The 27,734-nt window shown below is 33.8% G+C and overlaps 2 protein-coding genes and 1 pseudogene across 5 annotated transcripts; 1 reads left to right on the top strand and 2 right to left on the bottom strand.

The window, feature by feature from the left end:
• Positions 1 to 9,129: 9,129 nt before the first annotated feature.
• LOC145619520 (OBERON-like protein) lies at positions 9,130 to 12,671 on the bottom strand. The gene is made up of 3 exons (XM_081674230.1): positions 12,528 to 12,671; positions 10,502 to 12,038; positions 9,130 to 10,010 (listed from the first exon to the last, which is right to left on the bottom strand). Exons 2-3 carry the CDS (start codon positions 11,898 to 11,900, stop codon positions 9,403 to 9,405), a joined length of 2,007 nt encoding a protein of 668 aa, XP_081530356.1. The 5' UTR covers positions 11,901 to 12,038; positions 12,528 to 12,671; the 3' UTR covers positions 9,130 to 9,402.
• A 2,629-nt stretch (positions 12,672 to 15,300) lies between these two features.
• On the bottom strand, positions 15,301 to 21,914 carry LOC145619133 (heat shock protein 90-6, mitochondrial-like). 2 transcript variants are annotated; one of them, XM_081673738.1, is made up of 19 exons: positions 21,734 to 21,914; positions 21,193 to 21,440; positions 20,500 to 20,625; positions 20,313 to 20,406; positions 20,139 to 20,222; positions 19,877 to 20,020; positions 19,670 to 19,783; positions 19,482 to 19,541; positions 19,281 to 19,355; positions 19,085 to 19,189; positions 18,796 to 18,936; positions 18,618 to 18,710; positions 18,429 to 18,506; positions 17,959 to 18,213; positions 17,732 to 17,834; positions 17,372 to 17,546; positions 16,484 to 16,589; positions 16,303 to 16,392; positions 15,301 to 15,736 (listed from the first exon to the last, which is right to left on the bottom strand). In XM_081673738.1, the coding sequence occupies exons 1-19, from the start codon at positions 21,836 to 21,838 to the stop codon at positions 15,563 to 15,565; spliced, it is 2,370 nt and encodes a 789-aa protein (XP_081529864.1). In that variant the 5' UTR covers positions 21,839 to 21,914; the 3' UTR covers positions 15,301 to 15,562. The 2 variants fall into 2 exon arrangements, with proteins under 2 accessions (XP_081529864.1, XP_081529865.1); XM_081673739.1 differs by having other exon boundaries at positions 19,281 to 19,352.
• Positions 21,915 to 22,927: 1,013 nt separating this feature from the next.
• Positions 22,928 to 27,734, top strand: LOC145620555 (pentatricopeptide repeat-containing protein At1g43980, mitochondrial pseudogene; annotated as a pseudogene). 2 transcript variants are annotated; one of them, XR_014108255.1, is made up of 3 exons: positions 22,928 to 23,110; positions 24,056 to 26,224; positions 27,370 to 27,734. The product of XR_014108255.1 is annotated as a pentatricopeptide repeat-containing protein At1g43980, mitochondrial pseudogene, transcript variant X2 (transcript). The 2 variants fall into 2 exon arrangements; XR_014108254.1 differs by having other exon boundaries at positions 24,056 to 27,734.

The raw sequence follows: 27,734 nt of genomic DNA, 5'->3' as shown, positions 1-27,734 counted from the left end.
AGTATAAAACACATTTCAATTAGTTTATAGACTTCATACTACCATTGAATTAGATTATTCGCAATAATTTAATTTTTGTACTTTTTATATACATACTTGACTATGTTTTTTACTGATATATATATATATATATATATATATATATATAAAGATGTTATCATGTATAGTGTTTTAGAATAAATTAGCTTTAATTTTATGTATGTTTCCAATGGATAAAAACACATACTAATGAGTAAATATCATTTTCTTTTCTCAAATGTAAATTGATAAAATGAGGCCCCATAAAAAAATAAAAATAAAAAAAAACATCAATAATTAACGAATCAATTAACTAGCAATATCCTAATTAAAAGCCAGAACAATAATAATACAATTTGCATGCATAATAAAAGGAACTACTCCTAAAACTTTGTCATTATTCACCATTCAAGTTTAAGCCAACTAATTATACCAATCAAGCTGTATTTGTGTAATAGTCTGAAGCAAGTAAGCTACTAATTATTTAAATTTAATTTTAATGATAGAAAGCAACTATATGTTGGTTGAGATCAATGAGATAGTAGATTATTAGTATGTGTGAACCACCAAATGATTTTTGAAATGTTTTCCGCTTTAATTTAAATACAAGTATTTTTTTATGCCTTTTCTTCAATTAATTTTGAGTTTTGACTCTCTAGGGTCTAGTAGCAGTACAATAATGTTGATACTGCCTGTATTTTAATGTTACAAAGTATGTATAATATTAATTTGGCACATTTGTTTCAAGTATTCAAAAAAATGCTTAAAATTCCATAACGATACTTTACCTAATTTCGCGAAAAGTAGTTTGAATAAGTTAAGTATACGTGAGTCAATAATAGCTACTCAAATTCAAATTACAACGATAATATGTAAATATTAAAATGTTTATATTAGTAAATATCAGTTGATGAGATCATTCCATAAATGTCATAATAATGGTCATATATATGTTTTTTTTTTTTTTTTTTTTTTTTTTTTTTTTTTTTTTTTTTTTTTCTCCTTAGAACTCCTCTAAAGTGTCAAATCCCCACAACCTTCAAATCCAAGGCTTGAGAGAATTCATACGGTCATGTGTTACGAATTACATCAAATATAACATCAAGCTAAGTCATCCACACATACACGCTAAAATACCTCTTATAATATAATATTTTTAGCAATTACACAACACTCAACAAGATCGATAAAATAGACTTTATTTGCACTCCTTCAAACCAAAGACAACAAAACGTTATCATAAGAATGAAACATGAAAATATATATCATCAAGCACAATAACCTTTGAAAAAAAAAGCATTAGTTTAAGAAAATCCAGTACAATAGTGACCTAAATCATAACAGAAGGAAATTATAAATCTAATATATAATTCTAATCATTGCCATCAATTGCTCGAACAAGTTGACTAATACGGCATTATGGCTGGCAATTAAACAATAATCTCTCATTAATTAAGTGTTGTGTCTCATGTGCATTGATTGTGTGGGTGAGATTTTTGGGACCATGCTTTTTATTTTTATGTTTGTGAAATAGCTTTCAAGTTTATTTCACTAGGTATATCTCAATTTCATGAGTCAATTGAAGCATATTTCACACTTTAATGATTACATTTTCAACTAAGATTTTTCCTTTTTATTTATTGTTTTTTTTTTCCTAGCAAAACCTAATGAGCGTTCCGGGGCGTTAGATAAGAGAATTAAAAGTGACAATATTAAAGTAAAACTAACATTAATTACATTGAACGACGCATGATTTTTCTTGCATTCCTAATTATTTAATACTGTTTTAATTAATATAATTATTCCTTACCTAACGCCACGGGACGCTCGTTAGCAAGATTTTTTTTAGCCCTTAGAGCTATGTATAGCATTTTCCTTTTTTTTTTTAATTGAGGGGAACTAAGAAGTTGTTGACCCCTCCACCACCATCATTTGTATTACTATTACTTGTCCTAGGATAATTTATTCAAATAGATGCAATATATAATTAATTCGATCAATTAATAATTCTAACAAGAGGATAAAACAAAATTCACCTTATGCATGCATGGCATGTTCTTTTTTTCATGCACTTTGTTGATAGTCCCTTATCAATCATGTGCTTTGTTGTAATAATTTTCAAAATTCTAACACGACATAGTGACAAAGCTCAAAGCCTAAGAAGTAAGAACAAGGTTTAGAGATCAAGTTATGTTGATAACTTTATGAGATTACCTAGCTAAAATGAATATCAATAAACGTGATAACTAATTGAGAATAATCCAAGTATATATATATAATATATATATATATATATATATATATATATATATATATATATATATATATATATATATATATATATATATATATATATATATATATATTGAACTTTTGATTGAGTTGATATTTTAACATGGTATCGATCTAGTAAAAAAGCAATCATGATTATGATAACTATGAATCCAAGTATATACTTCTTTAATCTCATTTTCATCCTCATACTATTTGTTTTTTCAATTTGCAATCTCTGATAGACAACTTGTATACACTTACCTTAAAATGAAGCAAATAAAAACTCAAATGGAATCGTGTTTTTTTTTTTTTTTTTTTTTTCATTCTTTTGCAAAATATCTATATACTTGGTTTCAATAAAAAAAAAATCTATATACTTGGTAATATAATGCATTACTTTAGTAGAAATAATTAAACCAAAGAAGGTTAGTGAATAAGTAACAGAAAGTGAGCAAAGTCAGGAACATAAATATGAGTCAAAATAATTTGCAACTTTCGATGCAAAAAACAAGAAAAAGTGACTCTAAATTTTGTGAAAGGTTCAGCGGCGTGCTACTAATTAATATGCTTTTGGCATCTGATTATGTGTTACTGTACTGTATTAATATTACCGATAAAGCTACATACATAACATAACCATGCATTTTTTAATTATGATAATATTTTATACAAGTACTTTCATTTTACTATATGCTTTTTATACGAGAAAAAGGGAGCCTTTTTTGAATGATTCTTTCCAGTTTACACCCTCCCATTTTTAGAACAAAAGCTGAACCCATATATTTGGTTCCATATTCCTCCTAGCTTCAATGAATGACTTGTGTTCGTGTGATTTTTCAACTATTCTTTTCACTGCTTTTTTGGCTTCCTTTGGAATAGTAGAAAATATTATCTTTGTTTAACGTTTTAATGCTTCGTTCTATTCGACTTATTTTGTCTAAATAATACTTCGTGTATCTTATCTAAAACTTTTATGAATTGTACTTAATTTGCTTAGAATAACTTTTGCCCTTCAACAAAAAAAAAAAAAAAAAAAAGAAACTTATTTTGTCTAAATAAATTTGTTTGTGTAAAATGTCTAAGAATTGATACTTTAAATGAAATTATTATATTTAAAAAGAATAAGGCCTAAGGATGATCTGTTCACATTTACTTAATTTCAGTTCAGTTCAGCTCCAATCAGTTCAGTTCAGTTCAGTTCAGTTCAGTTCAATTCAGTTCAGCTTCAATCAGTTCAGTTCCTAATTTCCCTCTCTCATAAAATATTCAGTTCAGTTCAGTTCAGTTCCACTCTAATCAGTTCAGCTCAGTTCAGTAAATGTGAACAAATCCTAAGTCAACTCGTCATTTAGATAAGTTTTAATCAAGAGCGATTAAGGAAACTATATCTGGAATATATCCCTCCATTTATAAACTCAACATTAAAAAGTTTATTAAGCTTTATCTCATGTCAATATCAACTATTTAGGGATGATACGTAACCTAATCTGGACATTAAACTAAGGGCCTGTTCTAATACGTTTATTTTCAGTTCAGTTCAACTCTAATTAGTTCAGTTCAGTTCAGTTTAGTTCATCTCTAATAAGTTCAGTTTAGTTTAGCTCCTAATTTCCTTCTCTTATAAAATATTCATTTCAGTTCAGTTTGGTTCAGTTCAGCTCTAATAAGTTCAGTTCAGTTCAACTCTAATAAGTTCAGTTCAGCTCTAATATATTCAGTTAAGTTCAGCTCTAATAAGTTCAGTTCAGTTCAGTTCAGCTGAGTTCAGTTAATGAGAACAAGCCGTAAATTATCTTAAATCGAGATATGCATCTCCTTAGCTTTTTCATGAAAGCTTCATTTCTTATATATGTAGCTTGTAGAAGCCCTTGAATAAAATGTGCTTCATGAAAATTTTGTGCCTTCCACTTTTTTGACAAGCATAATATAAGTTCAAATCATGCCTATACTAGTGCTCTTTACGTACCACTTATTCTCAATATCTCATTTGTCAATTTTATTTAATCTCTTATGCATCCCCATTTCTTTCTATAGTCTATCTTATAGTATGTGAGTAAACTATCTAGCAACAGTCATCTCTGGCTAGTACAATCCATGAGAAACTATTGCCCTTTACCAGGTATAGGCCCCCCTGTCCAATACCCTAATAAAAAAATATATTTGCAAATTAAAAAAAGATAAAATAAAATAGGGAGGGGGTAAAATGAAAAAGGGTTGGGTAAAAAAAAAGGAGAGAGAAGTTACTTCCCCCCCCCCCCCCTTTAGTTGCTGCTCTTCTCGCGAAAAACAGTGAATCGGCGTCGGTGGTGTAGCTGAAGGTAGCTTAGAGAGGGAATTTGGCTAGAACTTCCACCTAAATATGGAAATCCACCTTAATCGGGGTAAATAGTTGGGGAAACCATTTCTCCATGAAAAAACACTAGAGGATTAGATGGAGTTCTCAAAAATGGCATCATAGTCGGCTATTCACCGGAGATCTGGAGGAGATTCCAAATATGGTGGCTATTGATCGAAAATCTCGAGGGAAAGTCGAGCTCCCTTGTGGAACGAACACTACGAGAAAATAACCTTTTCGTAGCGATTATTTTAACCTTTAGTATCGATTGTATTTGCAACAAAAAGCTTTCCCAACGAATGGTCATTCGATACAATATTCCCTGTTACCTTAGCCTTTAGTAGTGGTTTTCAATATCGCTGGGGTTGGCCTCAATAATTGATACGAAAAACTACATTCAATCGTGGTGATTATTGTAGCGATTACAATCGCTATAAATGTTGAACTCATTTTCTTTAAAAAAAAAAAAAAGCATGCATATGATATTTACAATATTCGAACCTACAACCTCAAACTCTTATATTAAATGCTTCACCAATAAGCTATGACATATATTATGTATTCTTTGTCAAACAATATTTATATATCTAGTGTAGAAAGGGCTTTTCGTATTGATTTTTGGGATTTAATGGCGATTGGAAATGATACGATTTCTCAAAATTATATAAATGTGTAAAAATAGTGTGGATATGTATTATTATGTTTTCCGTATCGATTTTATATGAGAAAACCATGGCGATTGTAAAATGATACGATTTCCTTAATTATTTCACAAACATACTTGCATATTGTAGCGAATGTACAATCGCTACAAAATAATCGCTACGAAAAGACATTTTTCTTGTAGTGGAAATTAAGTGCAAAGCTCTGATCTTTATCCATGGAATTTGCAAGCTTTTGTAGATAATATACAAATCAAGTAGGATGATTATTCATCTAAGCTTTGGATGTTTGGGGTTGAAGTCGACAATGAAAATTATTTGGCAGTCATAACTATTAATGATTTTACACAGTTATTGTAAATTGTTATACTGTTATTTTTTATTAGTACACTGTTATTTTTTATTAGTATACTGTTATTTTTATTAGTATACTGTTATTGGCTGATTAGTAAAATTAAAAAGTTATTTTATTTATATGTGAATCTGGGTTTATATGCTTTCTGTTTTTTTTTTGGAAATTTCATGGGTTTGATTTAAATGTTACGGAGTATCGTTTTATAACTTTGGTTTAGGTTAAGTTTGTACTGTTATTGTTAATTAATAAACTGTTATTGTTGATTGTATACTACTACTATTGATTTGTATGCTGTTATTGGACATCCGATAGTGGTGGTGGTAAGGCGGTGCAATAATGTAAACCATCATGTAATTGATGAAGAAGAAGATGATGATAATGGTGATTTTCTTTGGTTTTGGTGGTGGTGTTAATGGAGGAAAGCGGCAATGACAGATTGACGACAGTGGTGGTATCTTTCCCAAAAGTATGAGAGATAAACTACTTTTATTACTGCCAACTCATGTGGTAACTATTAATGATGTTACTATCCAATATATGTTGAATGAAAAATATACCCCCAGGTATTGGGCATGAGAGTCCCTACCTGGTAGTGGTCCATCATGCCTCTACAATCCATTTCCATGAGAATTCCATTCTTCAACTAACCAATTAAGATCACGTCTAGTCATCTAGCTTGGCAATATGCTCATATTAGGGTAATGATTATCGTAGTTGGATATTCACATTAGTTTAACGATATCATCTTAGAATATACAAGATTAGTTTTAAAACCACTTACAGCTTTCAATTATAGAGAATACATTATTTCAAATAAGACAAAATAAAAGGCATGTTCCGATTTACTGAAAACAATTAAACTGAACTGATTGGGGCTGAACTGAACTGGATAGAGCTGAAATGAATTGTTTATGAGGGAAGGAAATTAGGAATTGAACTGAATTGATTGGAACTGAACTCAACTGAAATCAAGCTGAATAGAATAGATCCTAAGTACATCATTAGTATAAAAAGATAACCGATTTAAGTTGAACACTAGAACATGTTCACACCTTATAAACATAACATAATTAAAATCACTCATACGTTTAACGTAAAGTTACGGTCGCATGCATATATAAATAGTTATACATATTGGCACCTAAGTACGAGTAAAAGAAAAAAAAAAAAAGAAAAAAAGAAGAAACAAGTACAATCTTTACAAGAAAACACAAGACTTGAAAGTTGAAACAAATAATCTTGTGACGTTGAGAGTAGGTTAGCCCAAGTAAGAATGTTTTTGTTGTTTACTGAAATGGGCATATAATTATATTGTTGAAATCTTGATTTTTTATACGCTAGCTACCAATTGGTGTGGGGACCCTCACCTACTTGTTTATTATAAATAAAGTAGTCCCAATTTAGCTATTTTTGAAAGGAATAAAACCTTTCATTTTTTTTAAAGACATTGTATTGGATGATGCAACTTTCATTGTGAGCCCTTATTGTCCAAATAAAGATTGTCACAATTTGAGATAAGTTTTTTATGGGAGGCTACCAATATGTCCTCTACATAATGATTATTTCCTGCCTTTTTGTTTCTTATAATTAGTTACAAGTCTTACAACTTACGGAGTACAACTTTATACGTGACTCCTAATAAAGGATTTTTACAAAAAAATGTATCATGAAGTATAAGTGTTTGTTATTTAAAGATACAAAATACTCTATAATTGATAAAGTTTAATCGACCTTATGAGATAATACGAGAATTTAACTTACACAAGCTTGATATACAGTCTATGCAAACTAATACAATACAAGGCCAGGGCAACTCCTAACGTTTATACAAAAACACGACACGGTCCGACATGAAACAACCTTGCGAACCTACCGACACTAAGACATGTCCAGTAACATGTCTTCTTGTAACTTGTAAGAGTATGAACTTTTGACCTCATTGGCGCAAACCACTAAACCAAAGCAGAAAATGCTGACTAAAACAAAATTGTCAACTTAAGACTAAATATTGTTCAAGGCCCAAAACACCTCAATGAACACAGCATTATGCGGCCCACGGTTTACAAAGCGCACAATAGGATTCATATTGAACTTTCAGATTGCTAATCCTAAGACGTAAATATTGTGGGGTAAGAGGTAATCCGTACGACATTAAGGGCTTGTTTGGTTAACATATGAATTAAATTTCTATGGTAATTTGTATTTTATGGGAATATATTTCCTTCAAACATTAAGTTGTTTGGTTGTCATAAGGAAATTTGAAATTCATGGAAATTTTGAGTGACCAAGGGGGTGGTAGGTAATTAACTTCCCATGTTTTGTGGGAAGTCCAAATTCCCATGAATTTCTAATTAATCTATTTTCACAGTTTGTGGTTAAACCAAACAACTACCCCATTTTCAAATTCCCATGAATTTTCATTTCCCACATTTTTGCAAGCTAACCAAACAACACCTAAAATGTGTAGAAAATACTCGTCACTAAAAAATGTGTATAAAATAGAGTATAGTAAAAGTGGATACATTGTTAAAAAAAAAAAATACATATGAAAAATACACAGAGAGTATTTTATCTAGTTTAATAACATATGTTAGTAGGTAATACAGATAAGATTATACAAGATTAAGTAAACGATTTGCTACTAAGATTAAGACTAAATTTTCTTTATTAGTGGTTGGTTGATAATGACTTTTCTTATAAAATGATACTCCGTATAAATATTTTATGACCTTTGTCTGATGATACAGATTCAGGGAGCAACCAACTCTAATTTGACATCATATGTTGAAATGTTCCATATTGTACTCTTATCTTAAACCATCCTACATCTTTTGATTTTGACATATTATTTGCTTAAAATATGTCATTACCATATAATTATCAGTACAAGTGATGTGATTATGATAGAAGAGTTGGTCTATTATTTTAAGATGGAACGTAAAATATTTGTCATGGTATCATGTTTAAGGGTGCATTTTGAGCTATTTGATTCAGACTTTTCTAAAATTTTTGGCTTTCGATCTTCATACAAGTCCAACGCGGGTTAATCGTGCAAGTTTGAATTCCCCGAAATTCATCAACATCTATGCAATTTTGCTTATGCATAGGCTTCAAGAAAATCCATCCTCCCACTTTGGCATTGTCTATGTTCTCTTCACCTTATATCATAAACTTACTAGAGTTGTCCTTAAATTTAGATCAATTACTAAAAAGATTCAGATCAAACAAAACCAGACTTTATCTTATACGAAGTATCTATTTACTTCATAAAAACATCTTAAATTACTATGTTAATAAAAAATTATGAAAAATACACGCAAATAAGACCCCACGTGATAATGTATTTTTCTTAGAAACTATCAAACTAGCATGTAACACTCGGTCAAAATTTACTTGAACCAGAATCAAACATATTGAGAAGTTCTTCTGGACTCGCGCTCTCTATGCAAATATCTGTACATACAAAGATTAGGATGCGCATGAAATACCACAACAGCATCATATATATAGCATATAATAAACCAGTTAGTCCATCACAGCCAGCAAATTATGCTGAAAAGAACTACAGGAATTGACATCAAGATGAGGATAAGTAAAACAAGACCTTGTACATTCAACACTTCCTACTTTAGTACAACTGCCAGTTAAAAAGCAAAAAGTTATAGAATAAACCAGTACCTGCAATTGAACATCGACATGTCCTAGGAACGGCATCTATTCTTTACCATTCATACGAGAGATCACTATATCATCATTCATTAATTCTTTCTTCCAGAGTTCCTCTCACTGGTCTGGCAATCAGCACTGGATGAAACATTGTACACATTTTTTAGTGCATTAGAGAACATCTGTGAAGAGTCATTCCCATCATTGCCATGCGTAGCACGAGAACTATCCTGAGATTTCATCTTTTGGAATAGGTATTGCTTTTCTGCCTCTGCTTCACTCAGCTTAAGTTTGAGGTATCTAGTGCGATAGTCTTCTTCTGATTTCTCTGATTTGGCAAGAGCAATTTTCTGGAGCATCTCAGCTTCTCGTCTAGTCTCATCAGCCTTAAGCTGGAACATGTCAGCTTCTGCCTGTTTCAGTTTCACAATGCTTTCAAGCTCATCTATCTGTTGCTTCCTTCTCTGCCTTTCAAGCTTTAGCTCTGCTGCTTCCCTAGCTTTGTCTTCAAGCTCACGGTCACAAGTTTCAAGATTAAGGCGGGCTTTCTTCAACATCCTTAGCTTTTCTTCAGCCACCATCTCCATTTTCCTAATAGCTTCCTGCACAACTTCTGCAATTTGTTTGCAGGCTTCCTGTGGTGCTAACAGTCTTCCACCTTCCCCTATTCCTGCACTCCTCGATGGGTCCGCATCGAGCTCTTCAAACAAGGGACAATATTTAATACGAAGTAGTATGTTTTATGGTTTTTGTTGTTACAAGATTCAACTTCTTTATTAACTATGAATACAAAGTGACTAGAGAAGAGCATCATCATAAGTTGATATGAAGGAATAAGGATTATACCCTTCTTCTTTGGACAAACTATAGCATTCTTAGGTCTTTCAGCGATGATATATAGACATTAAACATAATACGAAGTAATAGAATATGCCATCTTACTAATAGCATGGTGCAAAAAATTGTTAAACAGCAAGAAAAAGCTGTGAGAGGTTTATAACGCATCATTACCACTCTCTTTTATTTGAAGCAAAATCAATTAATAAACCTTTTTTCCCATTTTTCATCAGTCCTTTTTATAACACATTCAATAGTAGAGCTGTAGAATATTATTGTAGATTCAACACTCATATCAAGCATATTCAAGTTTCATATGGACAGAATCTAATGAGAATTAGTTAAAGTTGGTACCTTGGAAGAACATCAGGATTGCTCTGCAAGCTGCTGACTCAGGTAGTCCACTCTTCATCTTTTCTACAAGCTCCTCACACTTCCAGAATAGTTTCCTACCTTTAACATCTTCACTTCCACGGAATATGCGTTCAACTATGTCAAGTTCCGTCATAAGAGCTGTCCTGCTCCAAGTGGGGGCACAATGCTGGAACACATCTTTAACCCAACCCAGAAGTTCAGATGTCCTATTGCAAGCCCTACACCTGAACAACATCTCAGCCTGTCCAGTCCCAACCCTAGCAGATGTACCCATACAGATTAATCCATCCCGTATTGCACAATCTGTATGGGTCCAGTGTGAACATAAGTCACAACCAATCCATCGGCATGTATTTACTTCAAAATCGAACTTAGTACATATTACACACATACAAACATTACAGAAACCACTCTTATTTGTGCACACATCACAGGTACAGTCATCCACAGGAAGCTGGTTTTGGCACGCAATGTTTCGACATCTCTTATAGCCAAAAATTTCAATGAGAGAAGTTTGAGAAAGGCAGACATTAGGATGCAAGAAAGCCTGGATTCCCATCTTCATGGCAACAAGAATTTCAAGTTGCACACGATGAGCTCGTCGCAACATCTTAGGAGTTAAGTCCGACCTACTCTGAACAAGCTTCTGCAAGCCTAAGAATTCCTCCCGCTGTTGTGAGCCACCATTTCCTTCAAGAACAACACGCAGGCCATTCTTCAGCTCTTCAAAGTATTCATCGGGAAGAACCTGCATTTTCTCAGAGATAACATCGACCCTTTCTTCAGCTATGGTACGGAGAGTAATCTTATCTCCCGTGAAGATCCCCCTCCGAACCACTGATTGCTCAAAACAATCATTATCATTCCTCTCATTCTCCCGCTTCGTCATCACAAATCCATTTGCAGCAGGTGAGGTATCTTGTGAATAATCATTACCATTCCTCTCATTCTCCCGCTTCTTTGCCACAATTTTATTAGCAGTAGGAGACGTATCATGTGAACCGGCTTGCTCAAAACAATCATTATCATTCCTCCCATTCTCCCGCCTCTTCATCACGAATCCATCCGCAGCAGGTGATGTATCTCGTGAATAATCATTACCATTCCTCTCATTCTCCCGCTTATTCGCCACGATTCCATCAGCAGTAGGTGACGTATCACGTGAACCGGCTTGCTCAAAACAATCATCATCATTCCTCCCATTCTCCCGCCTCTTCATCACGAATCCATCCGCAGCAGGTGATGTATCTTGTGAATAATCATTACCATTCCTCTCATTCTCCCGCTTATTCGCCACAATTCCATCAGCAGTAGGTGACGTATCACGTGAACTGGCACTCTCAGTTGGCGACTCCCGTCCCTGATTCTGTACCAACATGACGACAACAACAACTGATACTACAACTACTAAAAATGGATAGTACTCAGAGACGATTGCCTTCAAATCGTGCTCATCCGATGCTTAATCAACGTTTTCAAATCATACACACCCGAAACAAGAGTAATCTACCAGCTCCTGATTTCAATTGAAAACACAAATCTTCATTTATACTCCCAACTCAAACATCTAAGACAAAATCATACTCTTAAATTGTAATTCATCAACAAACACATAAGCATACTAATTTTTCCAATTATAAACTCAAATTTCCAGCTGAACAAAATCAAATCACTCCCAATCGCAACAATTAAAGCATACAAATTAATTGAACATCAATAAAATCAAACTAATCGAAAATTCCTAAATTACAAAAAAAAAATGCAAGATTTAGGTCAAATGTTTTTCTCATTAATTTCAACGATTCAGAGACGAGTTCAAGCAAAATCAGAACAAAAGAAGTTCAATTAAACAAAAATGTAAACTAAAACAAATTCCAGATCAAAAACTGAACAAAAAAACAGCAAAAAAAAAAAAGAGCAATAATTTTCGAAAATTTGTGAAATTGAATCAGAATTTCAGCAAAATCAGAGCAGCGGAAGAAGATGGAGAAAGATAGAGGATTACCAGGAGAGAGAAAAACCCTAAAAAAAAAAGGGGGTTGAGCAAGAGCACCGGAAAATGTGAGAAGACGAAATTGGGAGGAAAACAAACGTTTGGGGAGCTAACTAAGCATTGACAAAGATGAAAAGTCTAATGAGTGAGTAAAATATGTAAGAAAGTATCCGTTGCCGGTTGCTATCAAGTGAAACCGTGTTGAAAATTCAAGACTCTCTCTCTTTCTCTTTACCGCTTTCGCCGGTTGCCTGGCTTTCTGCTGCACAAGATTTTTATTTTATAGATGCAAAATTTGCCCTCTTGTTCTTCTTAAAGAAGAGCTCATTTTATGGGAGCACTAGTATACTACTCCCTCCGTTTTTTAAATACTTATTTCATTTTTTCATGCGCGGAGTTTTAAGAGAATTTGGAGAAAGTAATAAAGTATGGAGATAGTGGGGTGAGTGGAAGGTAAATTGGAGGAGAGATAATCTAAAAGTAATAAAATTGGGTCCCTCTAGTTGAGAGAAATGAATTAAATATTATGAAAGCTTTCCAAATAAGAAAATGAAGCAAGTACTTAAAAACGGCCGCAAAAGGAAAGTGGAGCAAGTATTTAAAAGCAGAGGGAGTACTTTGTATGATTTTTCATTGTTGTTAGTTTGATACAATAGGAGAGGCACATTATTGGATCAATTGATCGTGGCTCGTAGGCTTGTGCATCAATATAATTTTCAAAACTTAATACGGATGAGACAAAACTTACTTATGGAGTATTTTTTTATTAATTCACGAAAGAAAAATTATATTGAAAAACTACTTATACAATATAATCTAGCATAGTGTGACAGGTGAGTGGGCTCGTCCCAATTGATCTTCATGATTAACATATTTTTGTCAATCTAGTGCATACTCTTGACAGCCAGTTCACCTTGTAATTCGTCAGCTGCTTAATTAATCAAGAACACAAGCCTGAACCCTAACTCCATTTATCAATGTTAATAAAGGTATCCAAGCTACTTCCTCCACTAAACTGTCTATCGACACCACCACCTTTGGCGGTTTCGCCGCCAAATTAATGAAAACCCTAGGATTAAAAGGTGAAAATAAGGACTTGATTAGCTCCAAAGCGTAGAGGTGCCCATTGCATTTTCGTTTGTCGCTGCTACACCCTCTATCGCCGGAGCTACTACACTTTCACCATTACTGAGACTTGAGAGAGAGAGAGAGGAGAGAAAAGGAGTGATTTTGGGATTTTGGGCTTTGCCCCTAATGGACATTTTGTTTGTTGTTAATGCCATCAAACACAATAGTGCATAGTTGACACAATAAACACGTCAATACATGTCCAATGACATTACTATCCTTGACTTAATGAATAAAAAGACACCATCACCCCTATGATTGACAAATTATGTTGATCATAAAGATCAACCAGTATTTTCTCCACGACATATAGGCTTACACGATCTGACCCGTCCAATAATGTGAAACAATTATTGTTAACAATTAAGCTTCCTAGAATAAACAGAAATTGACAATAGGCTTCAAGTTTACCTTGTAAATTCTTTATTTCATAATTCTACGATTAAAATTTCATTCATGCCGATGCACAAGATTCAATAATATTTGTCTTTATTTCATATATGTAAATTTTAGATGATTTGACATTTTGAGAAATGAAAATATACTTTAGCTTGTGATGGTTCTATCACATAACCACGAAGCGTATTTCTTCTTACATATAAATTACAAATATAACTAAAGTATAATAAGTAAATAGTGTAAAATCGAAATGTTACATATGTTTTGAAACTAAGGGCCTGTTCACATTTACTGAATTGAGCTGAAGTGAACTAAATTGATTGGAGCTGAACTGCACTGAACTGAAGTGAATTGAATTAAAATGAATATTTTATGAGAGAAGGAAATTAGGAACTGAACTGAACTTAACTAATTGAAGCTGAATTGAACTAAACTAAACTGAACTGAAATTAAGCTGAAGTAAACAGGCCTTAAATACTCCATACGGTGATTATATTACATAGGACTATAGGAGTAGGAGTATGAAATACCGAGCACTCTTATCAATGTAAAATCTAAAAGCATATGACTTGTGAAAAATCCGGATCAATAAGACAATAATACTTCTAATCTAAACTTATTTTTAAAAAATTATTTGATCTTTATTTATACTACCTCCGTTAACGGTTATTTGCAACATATACTATAAATGATGCTAATTATTATGTGCAACAAATGTTTTTTTTCCTTTTTAGGTAATCATTTCTCTCTATCTCTCTCCTCATTACAAGTACCCAACTTTTTCTCTCTCCATTTTACTCTCACAAACAAATTTTGCCTAGGAGTCCGCAAACACCCCCTTTGTTGCAAATAATAGTTAACGGAGGAAGTATTTTTATTACCTGAGACCCTAAAATCTAACCATGTCACCTGTATATAAATCCCAAAGAGCCAGACAAACTCCCGCTTGATAGATTTCACATCTGCCATAGTGCCATCCAATCATCCATATCTGCTGGCCATCCTTAATGCTCCAATGATGAAAATTTTGTAATTTGATCGCCTAAGAAGTTCTATATTGCTATCAACGTCTGTTTCTATAATGTTTTTTTGCTTCTTTTCTCAATGAGATAGCATCCTGAAACCTTAAATACTGTTCAAATCTTCCTTGTATATTGTATGTTATACATAAAACTTGTTAATAGCTTAAACTTCTCTATGATTAGATGCATTTATCATCTAATTTTAACCGAAGAAAATTAATGTTTGACATGGTTACTTGAATGTAAATTAAATCAATTATATTATTATGATGCAAAGTAGCATAAAGTAGAAAATTCACATACAATTAGATCGGTATGTATGTGAGAAGACACTTCAATGTCTATAATAGAGACTTTTCAAGTTAGTCATCATCGCATAACACTCAAAATTGTCCAACTATCATCTACGCAATTGCAAGCATAGCTTTAGTGTAGTGACAATTTCCTAAATCAATGTGTAATTTCGATCAGACAGTTTTACAAACTCTCCAGTCCTCTTCATTTCTGATTACCAGCTTCAACTGGCTCGACTACCTCAGCTTCAACTACCTCAGGATTCTGTGGCTGCTGGTGAAGTGGCTGTTGAGCATCAAGTGATGAGCCCCATTTTTCTGATAAACTTGCACCCAACAAATCATATAGTCTTCCACTAACTTCTGCAGGGTTTTCAGGCTGCACAGACACAAGCAGTCAAAAAATTATACGAGTAGAAAATGTACAAATTAACCCTTGCAGACAGCACAAGACTACATGATGACACTAGTCAATTCTCATGGGAAGGCAACTTTACGCAGAAATATCTTAAGAATTATTTTCTCCATTGTAAAATAACAATCCTATAATAATCACATTTTTTTTTTTGAAACAAAATCACATTCTTTTGATAGAAATAAGTCAAATATCAAATGTAAAAACTAAAGTACATGCAAGCAACACTTATATGGGGTTCACAGTTTCACACTCACAAGATGCAAGAATACACCTTAAAGCTGTACACCATTGTTAGAGCTTTTTTTTTTTTGGAACTCTGTATCTCTTGTAATTAAAAGAAATTTTTTTTAAAAAATCTGAATCAATAAGGCAAGGTTCTAATTTCATGTACATTTTTTGAATTTACTTGAAAAGGGCAGATGAGAGTTTGTCGATATCCATTAAATTTACCCAAAAAAAAAGCCACAAACACAACAAAATGCCCAAAACAAAAACATGCATCCAGAAAAGAATCCAAGTAAACTTACAGTGAAACCGCTGGAGATTAGTGCTGAATCATATAATAGATCAACAGCTCTAAGAACTTCTTCATCTTCTGAACCACTCTTGTACGCAGACTGTATAGTAAAAGAGGCGATCAATATTAAACACCAGTAGATAAATACTACATACAATCAGAACACATAATTAATCACCAAATTTACGTACATGCAAAGTTTTGATAATCAGATGGTCAGGATTAATCTCAAGCACCCTTCTACTTTTCATGAATTCAAGAGGACTTGAACCGCTAGAATTTTGTGCCTTCATCAGCCTGCAAAAGCCAATATCATTGTTCATCTTCCACTGACAGGTAATAAGATAATTAAAATGAAAAAAAAAAAAAAAAACCCTAGCCTCCTCTCTCTCTCTTCTCTCTCCTAAACTTTAGCCTCCATTGTCAATTTTGAAGGGGCTTCCATCGGATTTCACCGGTGGAAAGCCCCAATCTTTATTTTTTTTTTAAAGTTTTTTTTTTGTTTGTTAGATTATAATAATGTCTCCCTCGAAAGAAAGGATTTATCTCCTTCGAAAGACAAGGTTTTTTCGACCTCCTTCGAAAGACAAGGTTTTTCGGACTCCTTTGAAAGACAAGGTTTTTCGGACTCCTTTGAAAGACAAGGTTTTTCGGACTCCTTCAAAGACAAAGTTTTTCCGGACTTCTTCGAAAGACAAGGTTTTATTTGTGTTTAATTTGGTCTCTGGTTGTGCGGGGCTACTATTGATTATGGCTCGGATTCGGGTTACAGAATCAACACAAGAATATACTTTCTCACAAAATTGCGAAGCGGCGACGGATCCACTCAAAAAGTTGCATGAGACAACAAACCGAGAATGTCCCGAATTATTATATTTATGTAATTGGATTCTTAGCTCTTCACCAATTAATTCTTGTTTGATTTTGTTAAATTCGTTTTCATTATCGTTAATTGTCAATTGTAGATGCCGTATGGCTATTATTAATGAAATTTAATGTCCTTTAGGACTTCTTCAAAAACAAAAAAAAAAAAATAATTAAAATGAATAGCTATGCCCAAAAAAATAAAAAACACTAACCTTTCCATATTAGCTGAAAAACCGAATTTACCAGATGCAAGAGCACATGGTGAAGAGCTCAAACGATTAGAAACTTGGACACTAGCAACTTTATCACCAAGGCGCTTTTTAATCCAGTCACAAGTTTTTCCAAATTCTTGTTTCACCTCTGTTTCTTTCTCCGCATTTTCCCCTCCTGCAACAATGTCAAAATTGCAATTCTATAAAAATTTTGTTCACCAAATGCAACTCTTAATGAGATTTCAGAGGCAAAAAACATAATAACTTCCACCTCCCACCCCTCCAAAAAAATGGCAAGTGTTGAGGTGGTCTATGAAGTTGAAGCATGCCCCAGAGAGAGAGAAACACCAATGTGCATACCTAAGTCTAAGCCTTCCTTGCTGATATCCACAAAGTTCTTCTCCTTGTATGCCTTTAAGTTCTGGATGGCAACCTCATCAATGGGTTCAACTAAGAAGAGTACCTGTTAAAGTGTAAACAGACGAACAGTTTACATTGATGTAAATCATGCCAGTATGCCACCAAAACAAATAGCAACCACTACAAGGAACTGAAAACTGAATAAGTAAGTTAACAGGGATTTCTACCTCAAGATCCTTCTCCAAAAGCTTTTCAAGGAAAGGTGTATCTTTGGCACTTGTTACACTGTCAGAAGCAATGTAATAGATATCCTTCTGGTCAGGCTTCATGTTTTCTACATATTCATCTAAGCTTATCATCTCTTGTTCACTTTGAGATGAGAAGAATCGTAGCAGAGGTGCAATACGTTTGTGATTATCACGATCTTCGATGCAACCCAGTTTCAAGTGTTTGCCAAAGTTCTCCCAGAACTTCTCATAATCCTACAACAAAGAAGTGATAGAAGGCATATATCATTTTAAGAAATTGAAAAAAGGTATTACATGCAAGGAGTCATTGTTCAGTTTAACAATTGATATCGTTGTATGTTAAATATGCACCTAGTACATGGACCAGTGTCAGAGATGATTAATCAGAAAAAGGAAAAAATAAAAAAAATATAAAAAAAGCATAATTAAATTCAATATTGTTTACTTACATCTTTGTTCTCACTCATTGATATGCCAAGGATCATGTCAAAGGCTTTCTTAAGCAATCGTTTCCGCATAATTCTCACCTTCAATCAATGAAAAAAAGATTGAAAAAATATTATTAAAATCTTCAATATAGTGGAGTAAATTATAGTTTTATTTTTAAAAAATCAAAAAACAAAGATGGAAACCCTTACAATTCGGCTTTCTTGGAGAATCTCGCGAGAGACATTAAGAGGAAGGTCACTTGAATCCACAACACCTTTTATAAAGCTCATATATCGAGGAAACTACCAAGAGGTGACAAGGACATATTAAGACTCACCACAAAGCATATTTGATAAAATAGACACATTATTCTAGCATAAAGCTTACCAATTCTCCATCAAAGTCATCTGAAATGAAGACTCTTTTGACATAGAGCTTTATATTTTTGGTCTTACTATTAATTAAATCATCATTTCCATGAGGTGATACTGATGGAACATACAAGACAGATCTGAATTCGACTTCACCCTGCAACCAAATGAAAATTAGAGAACTCATAAATGAGACTATCTATACTGAATAAGTTCAAAAACCTAAAAGTAAAGTAAAAACCCATACAGAAATAAAATAAATACAGGATAGTATACATGCAGCTCATTAGCTTCCGAGAGTATACCTCTGTTGTGAAGTGTGATGATGCTAGAGGATCTAAATAGTCGTCAAAGGTCTTCCGGTAAAACTCATTGTACTCTTCAGTTGTAACTTCCTTTGGATTCCGGAGCTACATTTATAATTAAGAGTTGAGCATGATCAGGCAACAAATAAATAACTTTCACTGCTATAACAAAGAATAAAAAACAACAAATGCTCACCCATATTGGTTGAGTCTCGTTTATGAGCTCCCAATCCCAGTGTTTCTCAACCACCTTTTTGGTCTTCTTCTTCTTCTGGAAAAGCATAGTAGAAGAGTAATAGTTAAATATTGACAGTTACCAGAAAAGGGGATAAAATATGTTGTTCATATGCAACCATAATTCATAGATTGACAATCACAAATGAACCAAGAAATCTACCTCAGTTTGTTCTTCTTCACCGTCTTTTTTGGCTTCAGCAGGATCTTCATCCACCTCAACCTGAAATATATTAAAACTAGTTCAAAAGGCATCCCTAATGTGCTGGAAACAAAATCTAATGTTCCTACAGAAGGATAAAATGCAGTTAGCAATAATATTAAACTGGCAGAATAATGAAGTCTCATTACCTCCTTTACAGTTCCCTTCTCCTCCCATGTGTATATCGGAAAGGAAACAAATTGTGAGTAATTCTTAAGAAGTTTCTGAATTCTCTCTGGATGAGCAAAATTTTTGGTATCACCCTATCATTAATAAATAAACATCAAAAGAATGGCTATTAGTGAGAAGATATGGGAATGAACATGAAAAAGTCCAGCAACATTTCCACAATTCACCTTCAGATAAAGTGTTATGCGGGTTCCTCTAGGTAACAGCTTCTCTGAATCTGTCTCTTCTCTAATTGTATAGGTGCTGGCATTAGCTTCCCCCTCCCACACATACTGTTTGTCAGACTTGGGACTCTTTGTTGCAACAACCACCTACTTGCATTAATAGAGAGTTAGTGAATGCACAAATTAAGAGTTTATGAACCACAAAAGATCCAGCAAGCAAAAAGCCACAAAAGAAGTGGTTTTTCAGTAGTTAATCATATTCTACCTTATCAGATACTAGAAATGCCGAATAAAACCCAACTCCAAATTGACCGATAAGATTGTTGTCTGCTCCAGATTCTTTGCTATCCTGCCAAATAAGAATACTTGAATAAATATACTATACTACTCTAAAGAGTGAAAACCAGTGCATGAGTGATAGCTAAGCACATATCCTAACCTTCAATGCCTTGAGAAATTTAGCTGTTCCACTTTGTGCAATAGTTCCAAGACAATCTACAAGTTCCTCACGTGTCATGCCAATTCCAGTATCACTGTGGAATACCAAAAAAACAAAGATAAGAAAGAAATCGGTTGGACAAAGCATTTAGAGATTAATAATAATGAGTCCTTCCAGTTAACCATACGTTATTGTGATGATCCCATTATCTTTGTCAGCTTGGACACGAATGTCAAGCTCCGCAACGTCTTTTGATAGCTCTGGTTGAGTAACACTGAGAAACCGAAGCTTGTCTAGAGCATCACTTGCATTGCTGAAGAACCAAAAAAAATAATATATACAAGTATATTATTAGAGTGAATCCTACAAAATACAGCTTCTATTACACACGCAATTGACTACACGTTTACAATAAAAACAATTGGCATATTTTTACCTATCCTCAAATCGTTACAAAAACTCCTATTGGAAAGAACAAAATACAAGAGCTTCCTAGTTACCGTAGCACATATTCAATGTATTGCCAAGCTCAAGAATAACCAAATTCAATTACTTCTACTCCAATTTTCCCCAAAATATTTTCAGAAAATATTTTTTGAATACAACAGCTTCTTAGTTACTCCTAGCACATATTCGATGAATTGTCAAGCAAACGAATGACCAAAATACTGATATCTATTTCGAATTTCCACAAAGATTTTCAGAAACTATTTTTATATACAAAAGCTTCATGGTTGTTTTTTCAGGAACAGTTCATAGTTACTCTAGCATACATTCAACCAATTGTCAAGGAAAGAACGACCACAACCCGTTACTTCTAATTCAATCTTCCAATAAAATATACGAAAAAAATCCATAAAAAATGCACAAAGATAATCACCTGACCAGCTCCCTCAAGAAAATCTCTTTGTTACTGTAAAGGCTATTCACAATGAGATCCATGAGTCTGCTAACCTCCGCCTGATACTCGTATTTCTCAGCAGGAGCACCACCAGCAGCAGACGAGTCAGAGGCTGCAGCCGTGGACTCATAGCGACGGCCTATGCCACTAAAATGCAAGCCAGAAGCATCAAATTTACTCGAAACCAACGACGAGTAATGTCTACGTTCTGATTTCGCCTCACTCTCCTTTGAGCAATGTAAAATCATATCAGCACATCATATAGTAAATCACAGTTCATATATAGTTCCAATATAATGCAAATCAACAAATCATACACTCTATTCACTATCCTTAGCTTCAGAAATTCATTTTTTCCTAAAACTTGAAAAAAAAGAATTGAATTTTTTTCAATTTGCAGAATCACAGTACAATACTTCAAATTTACACATTTTGTTGCAATTAAGAAACAGTCCAATAAAAAAATAAGCAATAATCGCAAGTAATGATGAAAATGGCGAAAAATTGAAGAAAATCTTACAGAAATGATTAGAGGAGAAGTTGAAGAAGCTGCGACGGCATTCCGCTGACGGAAACCACCGTGTCGGAGGATTGTTGCGACTGATCGTCGTGAAATACGGTGCATTTTTCACTGGAAAATTCAACGAATTTCAAATTTTCAGATGAAAGGGAAGAGTTTTTGGTTTGGATAGAGAGGAGGGGAGAAATGAAAATGGGGTTTAAGGGTTTTAGTAGGGTTCAAGGGTTATAGGGACTTTGTAGAAGGTTCTGGAGATGGGCTGACTAATGGTGGTTGTTTACCACTCTCACTCCACACTCCAAGGGTAATTTGGTCATTTCCGGATTTTTTAAAAAAAGAAAAAAATTAACAATTTCTCAAAAAATGAAATTGTGTTTAGGCATTTACAAAAAGTTTTTAATCCTTCAAAAAAAAACAAAAAAAAAAAACAAAAGTTTTTAAAATGGGAAATCAAAGATGAAACAACGTATCATTTAACATTAAAGATCAATTAATTAATGCAAAAGAGAAAATTGCTTGTTTCGTACAAACGAGTATAAACATATTTGCTCATTCGTTTTTAAAAATATTTTCATTTGTATAAATGAACAAAAATTCATATAACTAAGTAAATACATTATTCCCCACAAAAAAAAAAAAGTAAATATGATTATATGATAGTCTATTATGGTAGAAACGGTTTTAGGATAGTAATTGCCACTAAATACATTGATTTCGTAATTGAATGTACAAATATTGTGAGATTTATACTTGTATTTCAAACTACTTGCAATGATCAGAGCATCGTTTGAGCTAATACCTAATTATATATGATGTATTTGAAAGATACACATTAAGATTAGATTACATGATAAATGTTTATGAACAATGTTTATCAAATTTTCAAATACCAATTTCTTCAAACCAAATTAGACAATTAAATCCATTAGAAAAATTTCGAACAAATCCATAAATATTTAAAAATTTGAGATAATTTTTAGAAATAATGTTTGAAATATTATAACCTCTAAAATTCTTATTTACATGTGTCTATGTTTAAAATATTAAAACCTCTAAAATGTTTATTTACATGTGTCCTCATTAATGCCTAATAAAATTATGAGATAATCGCCTCTTGAACATAATTAGTTACCAATATGTGAGTATGTGACTCGCGCATTAGCCGTCCTAGTAGTTTTAAAACACCTTATTTCATGCGCAAACGATAAAGCTCCGAGAATAGGAGGGAATGAGGGATACGAGTAATCAAAAATTGATGAACTTGTAGACCTATCTTATCTGTCCTCATTTTCCCGCTCTATCGCTCGGCTTTTCATTGAAGCACACTCCACTTGACGACTTCTGAAATCTTTATCCTCCATTGAAGCAGCTTCTGAGGTAACCTGTTGTTTCCTTTTGTATTCATTTTATTTCACAATCTAGGGTTTATCCTTAATTCTATTTAAAGTCGATTATTGAACTGTTGGTTATAAGTAATTACTAAGCTGAAGATCAAGATAAATTGCCTATAATGATAGGATGGAACTATGAAATTGGACCTTTTTCTACCTAAAATCATGTGATTTTTTTGCCTAATTTGATAATTGAATCAAGTTTGGTTGATAATGTGTTGCGGAACCCTTTAATGCTAGTATGGAACTATGATATTGTACATTTTCTCCCTGGACCGAAGGCGGCCGCCCCTCCTGCCCTTGCTCTGGGACGGGCCGGGTTATGGTATAATAAGGGTGCTGGCTAGGTGGGGTTTTGGTGTAGATGGGTGTGCTGTGTGCATAGTTTGTGTAGGCGTTGGTATTGCTTGCAAAGGGCTGGTGTAAGTGCATTTGTCTTAATTTTCTTATTTATGAACTCGTTTACACCCCAATGAATAATGGATACGCCATTGTAATAGGACGATATATGTCATGAATTCATTGATGAGCATGAGGTTATCTAAATTTAGTAGAAATTGTTGTATCAAAGGACAAAGGTTATTGCAAGTCATGAACTATGTTGCCGAAACTCTTTATTTTACCTCATTATTGATACTACTTTATGAGAATTTTCATAAAGTAGCTATGCTTGGGTCTTTGACAGGGATCCATGTTTATATTGAGTTTCCAAGTCCAAGAAATGCTAGTCATTAAACTTTTTCTCTGTTTTATAAGGGTCAATCTGTTTGGTGTTTCTTAGAAATTTTACTGCAATATGATTTATATATTAACTTTCTTGATACATCTGTTGTTTTAAATTATCTTGAAAAGACCTTGAAAAGAGTCGGTTCTTTAACTTTATACTATATGACATTGATAATCTTATGGAATGTTATTTCTGTGTGTACAGCACCGAAAGTGACATGGTTGATGATTGCAGCTAGTTTCTTTTCTGGTTATGGCATCTCAAAAATTGCTTGTCCATGTACAAGGGGCCTATATAGGAAAATATAGTGACCCTATGGTTATTTATAATTGAAGAGAGGGTTTTGTATGTACCCTTTGGTAAAGCAAATACATACCATTCCCAGGACACTAACCTTTTTCTCTCGCTTACTTGACCATTGCCACTCATCAAAGTCACTGAATTTAACCAAAGTGGTCCATGGACAGTTGATAAAAGTTGGATTTAATCGTCACACATTTTTAGGTAATCGCTGCCTTGAACTTTATACCCGATGTCAATTTGTTGATGACATCCTTAAAGTATTTGGTGACATATCAAGGAAGAATACTATATCTTGGAATATTTGCTTGAAGGGGTTGTTGAATTGTGGCCACAGTGAGATGGCTCAGTCCTTTTTCGAGAGGATACCTGAACAAGATGTTGTTAGTTGGAATACTATGATTTCATGGTATGCCTCGTGTGGACATAGTGATTGTGTGTGGGAAAAATTCCGAGAAATGCAATATATGGGAGTGAAGCCAAACGGGTATACTTACTCAATTGTAGCATCATTGGTGTTTGATGCCATCTTGGGCAAGGAGCTTCATGGTAAGATGATTAGAAGTGGTTTAATCAGGTCAAACTTGGTTCTAGGGAATTCTTTGATTGATATGTATGGCAAGATTGGCCTAATTGACTACGCCGTTGGTGTTTTTTTGAGTATGGAACGTTTGGATTTGATATCTTGGAATTCATTAATTGTGGGTTGTTGTAAAGCTGGATTTGGGGAATTAGCACTTAATCAGTTTTCTTCAATGAGATACTTGGGGTTTCCACCTGATGAGTTTACATGTTCTGCAGTAATCACTTGCTGTACGAATTTGCGAAACTTAGAAAAGGGTAAGCAGATTTTTGCTCTCTGTATCAAGGTTGGCTTTCTTAGCAATTCCATTATCTCAAGTGCCATTATTGACCTGTTCTCGAAATGCAACAGATTGGAGCATTCAGTTCAACTCTTCAAAGAGCTTGACAGACACAATTCTGCAGATTGCAATTCCATGATATCAGGCTATGCATCTCATGACATAAGTGAGAGTGCTATCCAACTCCTCATGGTCATGCTGAAGGAGGATATTAGGCCTACAGAGTTCACCCTTAGCAGTATTTTGTCCTCCATTAGTGGTTTGCAAGTGGTGCAAGGAACTCATATCCATTCTTTGGTGGTTAAAGTAGGTTTTGAGATTGATTGTGTTGTTTGTAGCTCACTTGTTCATATGTATGCAACACTTGGGTTGATCGATTGTGCTATGAAAATTTTTGCGAGTATGACTTTGCCAGATCTGATTTCTTGGAATACCATGATTACGGGTTTGACTCTTAATGGGAGATTAGTTGAGGCAATAGACACTTTCAAAGAACTACATAGAAGTGGTCCACTGCCCGATCAAATATCACTAACTGGTGTTTTACGAGCGTGTAGCTATGGAGGTTTTGTTGATGAGGGAACTGTTATACTTTCAAAAATGGAGGAATATTATGGTGTTAGACCCTGCAGTGAGCATTATGCTTGCCTTGTAGATCTATTGTGTCAAGATGGTAGGCTCTATGATGCAATGGAAATTATTGAATTGATGCCTTATGAACCAAGTTCAACGATTTGGGAATTGTTACTTCATGCTTGTGCAAGTCATGGAGATGTGAGGCTTGCAGAGAAAGTAGCTATGAGATTGATGGAGTTGGAGCCACATATATCTCTACCTTATGTGGTATTAGGCCGTGTATATGAGATAAGGGGCCAGTGGGAGGATGCAGTTCGGGTGAGAGAAGCCATGAAGAGGAATGTCTCAAAGAAGGTTGTTGGATGTAGTTGTATTGTGATAAAAGATCATGTATATAACTTTACGGGAGAACAGCTGCAACAGCATGCAGGCAGAGATATTTACTCCATTCTCAGACTAATGGCTTGGGAGAAGGGTGAAACAATGATCATGGAAAATAATCAGACGGATATTGATGCTATTGCAAACATGGTTATGGTATTATGAGATGTGTTCATATGCTCATCCCACAAAGAACAATGCTACTAGCGGCTGGTGTACTGCTCGGGGAACTCAAATACACATTCTATGCTTGGTATGACATGTGATAGACCTCTTTAGCATCAATGCTGGTATTAAAAAATCTCTGCAAATCTGTTGCCAATTTTCTGCCATTTTTCATTGATTTCACCTTGTATTAGCAAGTTTATTCTCTTTACTTCGTGTTAAGCTTAAATATTTTCTTGTGTGTACTTTCTACCAATGCTGAATTTTGCACAGGGACTGTTGGGATCAGCCTAATGCTGAGGTGTTGGTAAGTGTAACCGTTGCCATCCTCGATTTTGAGTTTCCAGTTTTGATTTTTTTGCACACATTTTCGGGTTTACTATACGGAATAATCACTTTTGGTTCACCGACCCCACTAATGGGAATAAGGCTTTGATTATCATCAGATTCATCATAGCTAATGTTGAATATTGTCTGAAATTTCTGTTATTCCATCTATTCAACTTCATAATTTGAGGGTTTTTAATGTCAATGGTTTATGCTGTGTAATTTAGTAGGGTATGTTACAACGTTTGCTATTTCATTTCTGTTTTTTAGATGTATTGAAATTTTCTTGAAATTCTAGGTTTCGGAGGGTTGACTAGTCAGGCGATTATGCTTGAATATGTTGATGCTAGATGTGATTTGATCGTTTGGCCTGATGAGAATCCGTCCTATTTTATTCGCAAGATTGTGACTAAGTGTGGCGTCGAATTTAATAATTTGAGGCACTTTTCTTTTAAAAAATAATTCTATACTTCCGCTGTTTTAATTATACTTGCAACACAACCTCAAGGTACGTACTTTTAGGAGGTGATTAAGGTAAGTGAGTGCCTTTATCTTAATATTCTAACCTAGGGAAGGATAGGTACTATGTGTAATAATTATTATGATTAATTTTCCCATTTACATTGTCTAATATCTTCCTCAAACAATGTGCCTTGAGAGTGAATTGCAATTAAAAGAAAGCAGAGAAAATACATGATTATTAGTTTTTATTTATGAGAATGTATGTGATTAATAATTTTTTCTTTTTGTTAGTATTTTAGTTTCCTAAGATGTTACACATTATCAGAAATTACAGCTTGTCATGTTGTTAAATGTTTCAGAGTTCTGATTTTGTCTTAATACCTTTTATTAGTTCAATTTCAGCAATATCTATGATACCTTTATAGCTCTTTTTGTTGTGTATAGTGTAGAATGTAACGGAGCCAACCGAGCCATCTGTACTGGCCAAGCCACCTGTGATTCGAATGTATGCAAGAAGAAAAAGACGAGGGGAATACTGAGAGAATGCAGCAGCAGCAGCAGCCACAACACACTGAGGTTTACACACCATTTAATGGGTGCCATCAGAATCCCTTTTGATAGATGGAGAAGTCAAATTATGTAAATATAAATAGGAGAATATGAGAAGGCATTCAGTTTATTTGTAATTTGTGATTGCACTAGGAGATTGATAACCTTAAGCTATTAACTTTGGAGACCGGTAGGCTAAAGCTACCACTTTTGTATCAAACGGTTCTCAATTTATGCCAAAGAATCAAGCTTTCTCTTCA

This window comes from Chenopodium album, chromosome 27 (genome assembly GCF_948465745.1).
Source record: "Chenopodium album chromosome 27, dcCheAlbu1.1, whole genome shotgun sequence".
Taxonomy (NCBI): domain Eukaryota; kingdom Viridiplantae; phylum Streptophyta; class Magnoliopsida; order Caryophyllales; family Amaranthaceae; genus Chenopodium; species Chenopodium album.
Note: the sequence above shows the minus strand (reverse complement) of the source record. Positions and strands in the feature narration are given on the sequence as shown.